Genomic DNA, 16414 nt, shown 5'->3' with positions numbered 1-16414 from the left:
AAATAGGCGTTTTTGCTTTTTGCAAATCCTCCACCATCGTCTTGTCCGTCATCTTTCTCTCGTCCCATGTGTGTGTGAAATCTGACTCCATGCTGAGACTCCATACGGAGCAGACACATTCACTTTCACTTTGTGGCGTCCATCGTATGACTATGTATTTGATAACACGGCATTGATACGTGAAAATGAACTAAATGGGTTTTATTTCTGTAAAAAAAGCAAAACGACGGTGGGTACGTAATGTAATCGGTGTGTGCCCGACCATCGTGCAACACAGGTAACACCGTCTACCGCGACAAGCCTACCTGCCATGTGGCCTTTGAGGGAAGCTCAATGCAATGTACCAGTTCTCTTTGAAACGTCACTTCAAAAGTGTCATGAATACTTACCCTTACTTACTTAAGCCTCACACAACCCTAGTGGTATCCTGCCATGGAGATAGTTTTAATTTTGCTCGGCAAAGGGTTGAGATATTTTTCTCTGAGATATCTGCAGCGAGCCAAATACAATGGAGGCGAGTGGAATTTTGTTTAGTGGTGATTACAGAATTGCAAAATGACGATTAAAAATTGAGCTCCAATGAAAACTGTTCACAGTGAAATCTGTGGATTATCCAGAGTTTAGTGAACGATTAGAAGTGGGCTGTTGGTTGGTTGCTTCAAGCACTGGCGAGATTATGAAATACGATCCAGAAAGTCCAGATTAAGTAGCCCTCTGCGTTGGCACCCCCACCGCCTTAAAGATCTCATTCATATGAATGAAGAGTCTGTGTTTTTTTACACAGTGTTAAAGCCTCACTGAGATACTGTTTAGAGCGGAAAGTAAGTCTCTGAATTTACGAGTTGTGGATCGGCGTGTCCAACTTTAATTCAGGAGTTTGTGACCCATTACAGACCTGCAGTTAACGTTTGCCATTTTATTAACTGTAATCACTTTAACTATGTTTGTAATTGTCATCTAACCTGAAACCATACCTTACCCATAGTTTATCTAGCATAACCATGATCTTTCCCTAACCCTAACCATGCCGTAGTTGCCATGCACAGATCTTCTAGAAAGTGAAAATTTGTCACTGGATGTAATGTGGGGATGTGGGAATCTTTGCTTCATGAATATGTCATCTTAAAGCGATAGGGTGTGTAATGTATTTTAGGAACATTACTTATATTTCTTGAAATTCTCTTCACATACTGACAGCAATCAATAAATCCAATGCACTAACAAAGAAAAGAAAACATATATGGTATCTGAAATGATTGAATGGTCCACCTACCTGCCCGTCTGCTTACCTGCCTGTCTAACAATCTGCCTGCCTACCTGCCTGTTCTAACAATCTGCCTGCCTACCTGCCTGTCTAACTACCTGCCTGCCTGTGCGCTCTCTGCCCGTGCATTCATTGCACATCACTGGAGTCTTCCACAAGCTGCTAGCTTGACAGCTGTGAGTACTAACAATAACCATGTTCGTTGTTTATGTTTATGAAGATGATTTTGGGGGAGTGCCGTTGGAGAAAGGCCTGAAGGGACGAACTGTCAATGTTGCTGACTTGGCGACTTTTGCTAGAGCTATAGTGCTGCTAGGTACTTTCATTGGAAAAGAGTTGGTAGAGAGTTTTTAAAATCTAGCTTATTGTTGCTGGTTTCTCCAATGTTACATACCCAAACTTTAAGAAATGTTGCATGCATTTTGATTATTGAAGTTAGAAAAAAGTTTGATAATGATGACAATGTCATTTTTGGACATGTGGAGGGAATTCAAATTCAAAGTATATGACTGGTTTAACACAGAAAGCAGGTTTGAGATCCATCCAATAGATGTATCAGAGCTGGACTGTGTGTGAATTAGCTGTCATCTGGTCCTACAAGATTTACAAGCAGGCCCCCATTGGCTGTTGGTTTGAGGAGGCTTGTATTTCTTTCAGTTTTAGTAGGCTGAACTTAAACCTAACCTCTGACCTCTGTATGGAGGTGGAGGAGCAAATAGATTTAAGAAGATTTATAGTTGTTATTTCAGAAGCTGTACTGACTGGGTAACAAATGCTATTTCTTTACTCTTCTCTGTTTGAAGGAATAAAAGAGCTGGACCAAGTGATTGTCGTACTCTTCACCACACACATGTTCATCGGAGGGTTCTTTGGGTTTATCCTGGACAACACCATTCCAGGTAAGACAAAATACTTGTGGTAATTATAAGACATGATAAAAACAAGCTATAACATCACTATCGGCTAACCTTGTCTTTTCTTTTTCAGGCACTTGCAAAGAGCGGGGCATCAAAAGCTGGCAAGAGAAGGTGCAACAGGGAAGCAAAAGCATGTGCGACGAGTCGTGCTATGACATCCCTTTCTGCAACGGCCTTCTGAAACGGTTTAGATGTTTCCAGTACCTGCCCTTCCTCCCTTCTTACAAGACCACCCAACCGGGGACATCCTAGTAATGAAGTGTTTACTTATAGGGTGGCATTGATGCTGGTCTATTAGCCCTATAAAACAGTAGTTGAGGTTCCGTTAAACAAATAATATCTAAACCTTACATCTTCTTTAGGACTCAAAGTTCAATACTTTTGTCCTTATGTAGAGTAAAACATTGATTTGAACATTTTATTGAATTTCAAAAACAAAGTTGAGGTACCGTCTCCTTACAGTTGGAATCAATAAACTAAATACTCAATGTCTAGGTTAATAAAACATCTGTAGTGCCTGAACAAGCAAAAATCAGCATTATACACTTATGAATAATCATCAGTCCTCAAAGAGGTTGCGAAGACATTAATTAGACACTCGTCTAATTTGTGAAAGAGATATTTTGAAGATGAAACATTTTTGTTAATTTCAGAAAATGTAACATCTCTTGGATGTGCAAAGCTTTTTGAGGCTTTCAGCATGCACACAATCTTTGCATTACTCATGTTTCACTTGTCTTTCACAGCCGATTGACCTTGAAATAGATATGCTCAATAAACTGGTGCACTGTTCCGATTCAGAGTCAGGTGTAAAGACTGAGTTAGTATTCGATTAATGTGTCATGAAGCTGCACAGAACCCACTGTTCAGGTGTTACACATGTGTAGTAACCCATACGTTTTCAATAGGATAATTACTACCTCATCAAGAACAGTAACTTACAGAAACAGCTAATTAATTAAAAGGCTTTTTCATAAAAATATATATATATATATATTATGTGATGTCTGTGTTCATTAACATTTCATTATTAAGGTTACTGCTTTATACATTTCATTTTTGTTTTGTCACTGTATAGAAGTCAAATTTTAATTTTTACATATGATGCTTTTACATTTAAGAATATATATATGCAATTTTACTAATTTTTGCACTATAATTTTCAATCAGTCCTAAGCTGTGACGGGTTGTTGTTAAATAAATTCTGAAGTTAATATAGACTTTTATCATGCTTCTCAAAATTATTTCAACTTAGATATTAGATATTAGACTACGATATTAGATTGGGTTTAAGTTTGTTTTTGCCAAGTATTTATCTCCACAGTTTTCTAATTACCTTCATATGATTGTGTGTGTGTGCGTGCATGTGTGTGTGTGCTTTTACTTTTTCATTTGAGAATGAAAACTACACCACAAATCCATGAAATTCAATAATCTTGTTGCATTTTAAAGAGCTCTTCTGGTATGAAATTGAGATATTGAGATATAATGTTCAATATCTTATATTAGTGTGGTAACATTCAAACATGTGTTAAGTAACACCAAAGACAAAGAACAGCTGAGGCTGATCGTAATGTCATTAATATCTAATCACAAACCAGGGAAGAGTCAGGGGCTTACCAAAGTAATTGCACTTTATCCTGAGGGGGAATGTGAATGTCTGTACCAATATTTCATGGTAAGCTATCCAATTGTTGTTGAGACATTTCAATCCAAACCAAAATATTTGAACCTGCTGGTGACACAAGAGAAAAATTCAGGAAATCGTCATAGTCTGTAAATGGAATCCTCTGGGGACCATGAATGCCCCTACAAAATTTCACTGCAATCCATCCCATATGTAAATCTTAAACATGCTGGCCTCTTGGGGGCAGCATAAACAAGTTGTAACCATAACATCAACACACTGACATCGAATGGTTAAGGTTAGGCATTGACCTGAATGGGTAAGGTGAGGCATTTGACTTGAATGGGAAAGGTGAGACATTGACTTGAATGATTACGGTTAGGCATTGACTTTGTCGAGAGCCGTGTTGTGGCAATAGATATTATAGAATTTTGAATTTAGCACCTTTAATCAAAACTATTTTATTAGAATCAAAACTTTATATAATAAATTTGCCGGCTGGACTTAAATTATTAGTCGGCTTTGTGGCCGGCAGCCGGCACTTACGGAAAGCTCTGCTACTCACATTTTTTATGATTGATGATTGATTGCCAGCTTGAGATTTAGATGGCACATCCGTATATACCCGTGGCGACGGGGCTGGCTGAAACTCACTATAAAGCTCCTTAAACTCCACTCCAAACTGAAAAGCCGGGTAATAACTCTGTCTGTTCGTCACAACGAGCGATACCTCTCACACTAGACATTGTCATTTGATATGATATTATTATTAAAATATCAATTATAGCCATTTTAATATTTCTGGGTTTGTTGATTTAACATTATTACAGAGGAAGTATAGCCTGCGGCAGCTGAGTGGCATGGTGTATGGATTTAATATCCATCATGTTAATCCCTTCTACCTGAACTCCTACAACGCCTCTACATACATATAGGCGCGCACACCCTGCTGCTTATTACCCAACACACCCAGTGCAATCATTCATCTGCCTCTCAGACGGATACACAGACAAATTGTCATAATTATGCCATTATCATTTTAAGAGCCCTTAATTACGCTTTAATCTGATGACTGATGTACCGTTGAACCGCCGTGAGTATAAATGCTAAGTCATTGAGATATATCCAAACCCAGTCTGTAAATCAACAATACAAATGTTAGCATCCGTCCTGACTTTGCTCTCTCATTCTGCTATATTCAGCTGTTTAAGCACAAGGAGCTGATATCGATCAGATTTCAGCATCCTGACACTGAAATGCTCTCACAGTTTGGGATCGTTTCACACACCCTTCCATCAAGCTGCACGCTATGGAGGAGAGCTGGATATTCAGGCTTCTCTGTGTGGTCGATTGGCACCACCCTTGTTCAAATGGCATTCTTCTGATTGCCATTTAAAATGCAATGAAATAAAAGGTTGAAATACTTTAGAATTAACACCAATTGTGGTGAAGAGAATTGCTTTTAAAGACCTACATTAGGGCAAGACCCAACCCTGCTGGGGGGACAAACTATTCCACCGCAGCCGTCTGAGGTCAGACAACTTACATACTATCTGAGGGGTCATCATGCCATCGGTTACTGAGAATGGGGTGTTTTGTTGCTTTTAATGAGGATTGGCAATTTAGGATCAATTATATCAAAGGTTGATTGTTTTAAATTGATATATCAGCAGATACTTTAGGCTATGTCTGCTCAGTTGTCTGCTTTCGCACCTTTGGGCTGCTCGTGTCTGCTGAATGCCGGCGACTTGTGATGGCATGTTAAGAGCTAACGACAAAAATTGCAATACATTTTCTATTTGCTAACAGGCCTTGGAGGATGGTTCTGTGGATCAATTCTCCGTAACGCGCCGTAGACATTTGATTTTGAGCAGCCGCTTATTGCCACGCAGCCTTTGGTTCTGTTTTACGATTCATATAATGACTGAGGAGAGGGTTAATCTGGTAAGATTAGGCTTCTAATGGTAAAGGTTAAATTGAGGTTTAGGCAATGCAGCTAAGAGACCCTCACAAGTATAGCAATAAACACGTGCCTACACTGTGTGTGTGTGAGTTTGGATGGATGGGTCTACATTTTTGGCATTTAAAAATTATTGTTTTTAAAAACAAGCTTTGAAGTTTGTTTGACTGATGTTTTGTCTTTACTGACATTGATAATCTTGAAAATCTCTACCTTTCTTGGGATTAGGGTCTATAGTACTTCGGACCGTACAGATTTGCCTCTCGGGTGCCTTGTCTCGGAGAGTTTAAGAACGTTTGGGTGACTAAAAAGGTCTCTGCAGTCTCCTGATCAGGCACATCATCTTTCAACAAAGGTCACAGGTTTAATCCTCTGTGGTATTTGCTGTCTATCTGTACGTGCCATGTGCCTTTGTAGTATGATGACAAACTCTGATAGGAACAACTATACAAAACATTGATATTTATGGATCTTTTATACTTAGGATCAAACAAGGCATGCACCTTCAAAAGAAACGTAGGTAAGCCGATGTTCCTATGAAATAATAGAAAATAATTAATAATGAATACAACACAATAATTTAACCATAGATTTCCTGACTATAAAGTGATACTCCATCCAAATCTTTCCTTATGGCGTCTCCACAATCATAGGTGGTTTACTAGTTTGATCCACACTTATGATCCATTGGAGTTTGAGGTTTTATAATGCATCCGCGCTTGCGCAACCGTGGCAGGAGGCATTATGTTTTTCGGGGTGTTCGTCCATCTGTCTTTATACATTTATGTACGTCTGGACATCCGTACCATTCCCAGGAACACGATATCTCAGGAATTCCTTGCGGGAATTTCTTCAAATTTTGGTAAACAGGCAAGCATTAATGTCAAAGTCTGCTATACATGGATGATTTGCTTCTTTGTTATCAGGTACTACATATTATCTGCCAAATATATAAAAGAAAAGTACAGGTCAAATATCAGGTTAAGACAAACATGCAGAAAAGTACATTGATGCCCTCCCACAATATGGCAATGTCTCTTGTAATTTATGGATAACCCTAGAAGGAATCTCTTTCAGGAAAAATGTTGAGACAGAGACAGATTAGATCTTCATTGGCTTGCCAACAAGTTATCAGGCAGCCAACTCCAAGCACTGCAAACAAGCACATGTTTGGATTGAAAGTAGCAACAACTAAAATGTCCTCATATTAAGGAGTGTCACTTGTAGCTTTATTGTTTTCTAAATTACACATAATTAAGTTTGCTACCATGTTCACTTACTATTTGCAAATTGAAGCATTTAGTGTAACATACATTACCAACAGCTACTGTGACATAGCAGGTAGAAATGGTGTCACACACAGTGAGTACCATATGTGAAAGCCATGTGGCTGGGACGAGTGCCAAGTTTGTCACCTGGCCGAGGCCAGTTGCAGAGATATAAATTTAAGATGGTTGTCTAGCCTTGCAACTCGGTTGGCGCAAATCTAAAGGGATTACTAAATCCTAATCAGGATTTAGTTGTATCGACAGATGCAAGTGTTCATTAAGTGAAGAGGCACCTTCAGCCATAATGTTCTGAACTCGAGGTATTAGAGAAAGTCTTTCAGGGCATTACCTGCCCTGGGTTTAATCATCCTCTGGAAACGTGACTCATCTTGGAAGCGTGCCACCTCTGGGTTGAAGGTTTTAGATATCTGGATGGAGAAGTTAAAGGTGGAAAATACTAAACTAAGCCTTTCAACTCATAGAATCTAATCAAGAAGAAAATCAGCTTCAGTTTTTTCATTGATTGTAATGAAAACTAACCACGACAAAAACACATCCTAAATGTTCCTACTTATTAAAAGAAAATGTAGAATCAACATTTTTCACCTAAAGATAGACTTTGTTTTCATTATAGTGCCCAAAACTACCGCAAATTCAAAATTTCTCTGCTCGTAGACGTTTGAAGCTTAAAGGGGACATATGCTCATTTTCAGGTGTTTGTTTTTTGGTTTTCTACTAGAACATATTTACATTCTTTAATACTCAAAAATTGCTTTTTTTTCTCATACTGTCTTTCTGAATATACCTGTGTTCACCGTCTGTCTGAAACGCTCCATTTTAGCGCCTGTCTCTTTAAGACCCCTCTCTCGAAAAAGCCATGTCTGCTCTGATTGGCTTGCGAGAAAAAATGTGGTGCAAAGGTAGTTCTCAAGCTGTGGGTGGAGTTAATCAGATGAAGGGCGGTGCAGTATATTCTAATGAGCCTGCATGGAACTCCAGATACCCAAATGTGTGTGCACAAGCACTGAGAAAGTGAGTTTCATGATATATACCCTTTAACGCTGTTCACAGTTGAAACGGACACGGTGAGCTGGAAGGAAATTTGAAGATATCGGCGCACTATTTGGAGTTGAAAGAAAGTCGGGGAGAGTAAAAGAAATCCATCTCCAAATGCAACCAAGACCAATAGATCAAGGATTAGAGCAAAAGATGGTGCAGGTTTGTTTACTCCTGCTTAAGCTACTTTATGCAGCTTTACTCCAAGGTACACCATATTGAATTAGTCCATGGGGCCCAGAAGGCTGAGCTGCTGATATGCAAAAGTGTCCAAGTTGGTCACTATCAAAATGGTTATCATCATTTTTCGCTAGAATTTGTTCACTCCCTGATTTTCTCTGGAAATGTGTTAGAGCTCCAGTATTTGCTCCACTAAATCACTAAAATACTTTTAGAGCTGTCTTGTCTCCCACCAAAGTAAAAGTTATTTTTTTGGTGAGTATACAAAATAAATACAAATATTTTACATTTGTGTTAGATTTAAACATACTAAGTTTGTACAGTTTTTAAAAAAATGCACTGTTGTCTTCACACTGAAACTCAGCACCATGGACAGGGCCCATTGGGCTTTGAATAAAATCAGGAGTTTCCTCAAAATAAGAAAAAATAACTAAATAAATGGAAGAAAACACGGACAAATGGACCGAGCACGTACCCACTGAACCAAAGAACGAGTGAGAGACGCTGCTCAGCGAGCTAACTCAGTAGCACGAAGTCTAACTCAGTAGCACGAAGCAACTCCGCTGAGCCGAAGAACGATAGCTGATTTAAGCTGAAATAGGAAAAGGTACTTTAGTGACAGCTACTTTAAAGGTATGTAGTTCTCAGGGGAGCTCTCCAGTGGTCAGTTCCTCTCAGGGAGTCCCCAGAACTGTTTGGACCGAAAACGCCTAATGTCTACAAACCAATCAACTGCAACAATAGAGAGACGCAGCTCATGTAGCTGATAACGACATGTTCCCTCAGCCCTATGTTCCCTCAGACCTATGTTCCCTCAGATAAGTACCTCCGCCGGTGCCATGCCTTCGCTCCGACAGCCCATTATTCTGAAACCCCAATAGTCCGAAAATGTCTCATTGGACCGACAACCTGTTATCCTGGAAACAAACGCCCATTGTTCTGAACGCCCATTGCTCCGAAAATACAACAAACAGAAGCACATGGCTAACTATTATGCAGAATGATGTCATCGGACCTTCCGGTCACAATATATTTTTTGTCCTTCTATGACGAAAGGCATGACCTGTCCTACTCTGCCTCTGATTTGCTTACCCTGATATTCTTACGCTAACCAGTCTCACTCCTCACGCCTAAACCAACCCGACCAACGAAGGCAACAAGTAGTTGAGTCGTAGCCAGACTATCTGTCTGTTGTCAGATACTGTTAGCGCAATAATCATAAAAGGTTATCAACAGATTTTAACACGGACCATGGATGATGTGAGGTAACATGGGCCTAATTTAGATAAGGAAAAAAATCATAGGTGCTGAGGGAACAAAGGCCTGACCCTGATATCATGTATAGTTGTTTTACATATTCATTTACACTCTGCACCCCACACAAACACTGAAAGCCTGATGTTACACATTCATATTGATGTTATAATATCTCTTTCAACCTTTCTGTGCCACTGACAGCCTCCCAGGCAGGAAACTATAGCGCGGCATTTGACTCACTTTTATTAACCTACTTTATAGGTTTTAATACGTGAAATAAAAAAAAAAGAGTAGCACGAGGTGAACATTTTATCCCCCACCTCCACATGTAATGTTAATCTGGGCCAAATGGGGCTATAGTCAACTCTAATTTTAAGAAAATATCAGCAGGGGGCGACCTCTAACTCATCCGGTAGAGGGTGCGCTCTATGTAGGCTGAGTCCTTGACATCGGTCCGGGTTCGATTCCAACCCGTGGCCCTTTTGCTGCGTGTCAGTCCCTCTCTCCTCCCTTTCCTGTCATTCTTAAATTAGACTAATAAAGGCAATAAAACCTTGAAAAATAATATTTAAAACAGAAAGAAAGAATGAAAACAATACCAGGGATAAGTAATGATAACTTTGTGGCGTTTTTTTTTTTTTTTTTAAGAGAACCTGTCTCAGACATTTTTCCTTTGCCATACCACTGCAGTGTGGTATTTTGTTAATTAAGTGTTTACAAGTCTTTACATAAGCGCTGACATTGTTTTTCATAAGTTAATCACCACAGACATGGAATTAACCAAACAACATGTTGTTTGGTTACCATTATAAAAGCACACGGCCTTGTACACTGTGGTTACACCATCTCATCGAGATAAGATCCAGTTTCAAGGAACTCTCTTTCCCTTGAAAACGAATTACAACTTATTGTGCAAGTTGTTGAGGCTTGCCCAGTTTGTTATGGGTGATAATACGTACTGGGCTAACCAGAATGCTGTTGGATGCATGAAAACATTAAATACCTCCGTTCTTGGTTAATGAAAACATTTCACAATAGCAGTTCCAGTCATGATAGGTGTGCCAGGGTGTGTGTTTTAATAATATTTAACCATAACAGATGACAACTTTAATGTTAATGGTCAGTTGTGAATTGTCTAATTTTGTTCTTATTTCTTTATATAACCTTACCAGCCAAAACTGAGATTCAGAAAAGTGCATATATTGTAGAGGAAGTTGTTCACACATTTTATTAGAAAATGTCACCATTCATCAATAATCTTTCAGTAAATCATCATTGGCCATCACAAGCAGTGGCACCAGAGAGTAATCCAATAATGTGTAGCACATGGGATTTCTAAACATTTGAACAATTGTCAGTGCGTAATCACATTAACTGTGCAAAGCATTCAGTGGGTGCTATTTTGATAAAAGCATATAGTGTGGATGACCTTTGTTTGAACTCTAGTTTACATGTCTAGATCCCAAACATGTATTGCTGAGTTGTATATAAATGTGCATCAGATATCCACCTCGTACTTTATGTTTGATTAGATAGATAGATTTTTTTCCACGACTGGTGCACATGTTACGTGTAAAACTGGGCACCAGTTACATGTTGAGTCATATAAGTTTGTATTCTCCTACAACCAGAATCAACCCCATCTCCTACAACTAAACTCCATCCTCAATTGCGTTTCTAGGGAATTGATTTTTTCCCGGATTACAGACGCAGTTTTAAACACATGTTTAACGTTGTAAATTTAAACAAAACAAAACAAAAATGCAACTAAATTACTTGGTTGTGTTTAGGCAACAAAACTACTTGGTTAGGTTTGGTAAAACTTTATGTTTTGGCTTAAAATATGTTTGTTACGTTATCTATCTGTAAATAAATGATGTCCAGAAAACATAATAGAAGAATAACTATTTTCACCAAACTTTTTTTAACAAAATATAAGGAAACTAAGAGACCCCGTTACCATATTTGTTATCCAATTTTTATATTTACACAATATATGTGGATATCACAAGAGTTCAGGTGGTTAACTCAACTCAAAGTGAACAGTAAAGGGCGAATAAGATAAGACACTGGCTGATTGTCAAGGAATCCACCGCAAAAATGATTCCTTAGAAAACCTTCCTAGAACAGGGTGCGTATCTGATGCCATCAGTCTGCCAGACACATGAGCATGTGAGTTACAGGAAACTGGCAGGTAAAACATTAAACTATTATCAAAGGCATCTCAGGCCTTGCAGTTGTCTGGAGCCAGTAGTGGTTAGATAGTAAGTGGCTTGCGAGATTTCTTTTGTTGAAGAACACTGTATTAGGGCTATAATGCAATAACTGGATTTTAATGATTAATTATGTATGACTCCAACTTTGGTCCAAAGATCACTCCCAGATTTGGTGCTAAAAGTGAGACAGTTGTGGATAAATATAGATAGATAGATAGATAGTAACTTATTGATCCCGAGGGAAATTCAAGTTTCCAGCATCACAGTTCCATAGTGGAAAACATGTTAGTAAAAAGGCAGTAAAAAGGTTAGTAGTGCAAAGTACAAAAAAATATACCAGATATAAAAATACAAGGAGATGAAGAAAAACTGTTAAAACTGAATATAGTGCAGGGTAACAGCTGTTATACACGACTATTGAAAAAGTGAATATAGTGCAGAAGAGACTGTTAAAAGTGAGTATAGTGCATTATTATCTGTCCTGCAGACCGTCCTCCTTTCAGCTTGTCCAGCCTCGAGGTGTCCCTCTTAGTTTTGCTGCCCCCCCCCCCCAGCACACCACAGCGTAGAAAAGGACGCTGGCTACCACAGATTGGTAGAACATCCGCAGGAGTTTTGTGCAGATGTTAAATGATCCCAGCCTCCTCAGGAAGTACAGTCTGCTTTGGCCCTTCCTGTAGAGGTGGTCAGTGTTTATTGTCCAGTCCAAAACAATTTGAGTGTTTTACAGATATTTGACGGGACTCGGGAGACCCAGCTTGAAACAGGGACGTCTGGTCACCGTAGTTTAAGCACCTGCTTCTGTTCTCATGTTCAAAATAAATGGTAGAGCAAAAATATTGGCGTCTCAGTAGGTGCGTGGAAAGATTGGTCGTGTTGCCGTTGTATTTTATCTGGCCTTTGCATATTCTGCCAACAGCAAGGTGATTTACCACGGACATCTCCCTTTTTGCAAAAGCCAAAATGTTTCCACATGCTGGACCTCAAACACGGCTTGGAAATCTCTCGCTCGTCTGGCTCTTCCTCGCTATCAGCCTGCTTCATTTTGTTGTCGTCTTTCTGAGATGCTCTCGTCATACACAGGGAGAGTGAAACGGAGTAACGTTCAACATTTCAGTATTAATAAAAGTGCTAAAAAAATTCATCCATATAATGTTTGTTGTGTTTAAATACAAGGTGCAAATTCTTAGTATCGATGCAATAGATTATTTACCTTGCAAATTGATTTTAGATCGATATACAGTACGTCCCCATGAAGCACAACTTGCCGAGTACCCATTGATGTAGTTGGATCATAGGAATATAAATCGATATATCGATGTAGTAGATGAATCCTTACACCCCGAGTATACATAAAAATATTATCAATAAGACCTTAAAATGTGTTGCAAGTTTGAGAAGACATCTGTGTGCTATTTTGCTTTTGGAAGCATCACTGTTGCCCTTGATTTAAAGGAAAGTCAACAGTGACATTATGTGTCTATAAAGCGTTTGAACGTGCAGAGTGGCCTAAATTTGGCAGCAATTTCTAGCCTGAATTGTTATTCCAGACCGATCCTGGACTGTGTCAAAAGCAGCTTGAGTTAAAGAGTATGAAAAAAACAGTCCCCCTCCCCTAATAAAGTAGCCTGTTGTTTCTCCATTTTCATCTTTTCAGTGTCAGAAAAGATCAGAAAAGATGACACATGTTTTTACACTAAAGCCTTAATACTACGCAAATTTGCGATTTATGATATTGGGCTGTAAGAATATAATCGACCTGGCATGACTATTGACATGTGTGCACACAAGCCACAGTACAACACTCACACTGCAGCTGGTTCAAGTTTAACGGCATAGGATGATTTCACATGAATACAGTTTGAAGTGCTGCGACAAGACATTAGATAAGAAAGGCGAATATCTGTCAAGTACAACTGAAAATTTTCATTGGTCGCACTAGTGCGGCTGACATTTGGCAGGATTGCTCGACCTCACACTCGTTATACACAGTACACAGACATTAGACATTACATGTTGATCACACTTAAACCAGGCCTCGGCGATTTCTACACAGTAGTACTGTAAGCATCAAAGTTTCTTACTTACTATTCTTACTTATCTACTCTACGTTCACAATGTGGGACAGTGGCGTGAAGTGTGTTTGGGGGTCAGTGCTCTTCTGACCCAACATCTTTGGCTGAGACGGCTTCATCTGACGCAAAAACATTTATCTGCACATTTTTTTTCCTGTGTATAACCATTTACAGATTGTGTTAAGAAATGAATAATGTGTAGGTCTATGGGAACTGACAAAGCACTTAAAATGTAGCTATTATTGCATTGCCAAAAGGCACGGTGAAAAATTTTGGGTGCACCAAAATGATGGGCTTCTGCACCTAAATGAAGAAGTTAGGCGCACCAGTGCAACCGATATAAAGAGTTAGTCTGGCACTTTAATTTTGTATTGATTTTGGTGGTCCCTGTGGACAAAAGCGGTATTGTTTCTGTTGTGGATTTCTATTACATTTATTTAAAACAATAATTGTATAATAATAATAATAAATTCAACTTATATAGTGCTTTTCTGGAACTCAAAGATGCTTAACAATATAAACGGGAAGCGGTGTGAGACAAACAGCAGACAAACGACACACACAGGCGCACAATTATACACACACACACTAAAAATGGCCAAGGGTGGTGGCTAGGAGAAGAGGAGAAGAGATGGGTCTTGAAATAGTGTAAAGGATTCAGAGTCTCTGTTGTCTTGTAGGAGGGAGTTCCAAAGCCTGGGAGCTGCCCTGGAGAATGCTCCGTCACCCCACTACCTCTCTGACCTCCTGTCCCCCTACCAACCCTCACGGTCCCTCAGATCCACCTCAGCTGCTCTCCTCTCCACCCCACAAGTCCACCCTTCGCAGCTGAGGTGGATCCCAGTTGGTGCAGGGCTTTGTAGGTGATGGTCAGGATTTTGTGGTTGATATGGTGAGAAACAGGGAGCCAGTGGAGGTCTTTTAGGACTGGGGTGATGTGGTGCCATGATTTGGTGCAAGATAGGAATTGGGCAGCTGCGTTCTGTACCAGTTGGAGTCTATTGATGGAGGTAGTGCTTATGCCTGACAGGAGAGAGTTGCATTAGTCAAGGCGGGAGGAGATGAAAGTATGGATAAGCCTCTCGGCAGCAGGGCGTGCAAGAGAAGGTTTGATCTTAGCAATATTGCGCAGGTGGTAGCAGGAGATTTTGACAACTTGAGGGATGTGGGGCTCAAGAGAGAGGATGGAATCCAATATCACGCCATGGTTGCGTGCCTGGGAGGAGGGGGAGACAGTGGCGCCATCAACGGTGAGCGTGGGGTTGTTGGGTTTGCTGAGGGTAGATTTGGAGCTCAGGAGTTCAGTTTTGTCGCTGTTGAGTTTGAGAAAATTCTGTTGCATCCGGATTTTTATTGCAGAGAGGCGGGAGTTGATGTTGATGGGAGAGGGGTAGGTTCTGGGGGGAGTTGGTGCTGAAATGTATCTGTGTGTCATTGGCGTAACAGTGGAAGTCCAGGTTGAAATGGCGGAGGATCTGACTGAAGGGGAATACAGTATATAGATGATGATGTGTGCATCAGAAATATATTATATATTTATGTGGATTTTTTTTACTTTTATATACAACGACAACTTTTTTGTGTGCAGTAAAAAACATTTTTGTGGAGTCATATACTATATATATAAATCACAAAATACATGTGTGAATCCTTTTGTGTGCATTTGTTAACATTGAGAGTGATCTGACCCCATACTCACTGATGTGTCCGTGCACTGGCTGTCCGGACACAAACGCACTACATGAAGCCTGAAAAGATTGTTTTTCATGTGATATTTGATCCCGCTATTCACACGTGATCTCTTGACATCGCAAGAATCCAGCTGCCGTGCAAGGTAAACATGGCCTTCCAGATTATGTCAAAGTCAGTGGTTTGATTATTATTGGAGGCAGATAATTTTTCCGTTGATATGTACGGTATTTAATTAGTAGATTTTGAAGTGTGACATTGATTGTGGTGCCTGATTTCCAGTTCACAAGGATAGTTTTCTCGGCGATAATTAGGGCTATAGAGAGTATTCCACTGGATGTGTTTTTTAGGTTTATGTTGAATATGTCTCCAAGTAAGCAGAGTGGAGGAGAGAGTTGGATTTTGACGCCTAAAAGGAGAGAGAGGTTATCAGTGATGTTGGTGTGCAGTCCCATCTGGCATGCATATATTTGTCTGTGGTGTTTTGTGAGCCGTGTTGACACATTTCAGAGTCAAATATTTTCTTTTTGCTGATGAATGATTTATAGAGAGAGAGAGAGAGAGAGAGAATTTAATATATAAACAATGTTTTTTTTTTACTTATACCAACATGATAAGTATGTATGATAAAAAAACACTTTTTGTTTCACTGTGTCTTTAAAGGATGTGTGTTACAACTTGCTTTCAAATTTAAAATGGGCAATTTACCTGTTAAGTGAGTAACTGGAAATCCCTCCTCACCCTGAGGGCAATAGTAGTATCTTGTGACTTGCATGGCAGTGAAATGCGGATTACGCTGCACAGTGGGGAATGGAAACAAGTAAACTGGAAAGAAAATGAGGAAATACAAAAATAAATAGTATAGGTGGCATTAATAAAAAACAGCACAAGATGATCTAGCCTTG

At 39.5% G+C, this 16414-nt stretch overlaps 1 protein-coding gene across 1 annotated transcript in view; it reads left to right on the top strand.

The window, feature by feature from the left end:
* Positions 1-3401, top strand: part of si:dkey-106n21.1 (solute carrier family 23 member 2) — a 73970-nt gene extending 70569 nt beyond the window's left edge. The window contains exons 13-14 of the mRNA XM_037768697.1: positions 2068-2163; positions 2252-3401. Coding sequence (XP_037624625.1) covers positions 2068-2163; positions 2252-2433 — 278 coding nt within the window. The 3' untranslated portion in view covers positions 2434-3401. The remainder of the gene's footprint in view (positions 1-2067; positions 2164-2251) is intronic.
* Positions 3402-16414: the final 13013 nt, after the last annotated feature.

Source organism: Sebastes umbrosus, chromosome 4 (genome assembly GCF_015220745.1).
Source record: "Sebastes umbrosus isolate fSebUmb1 chromosome 4, fSebUmb1.pri, whole genome shotgun sequence".
NCBI lineage: Eukaryota > Metazoa > Chordata > Actinopteri > Perciformes > Sebastidae > Sebastes > Sebastes umbrosus.
This window is presented reverse-complemented; position numbering and strand designations above follow the sequence as displayed.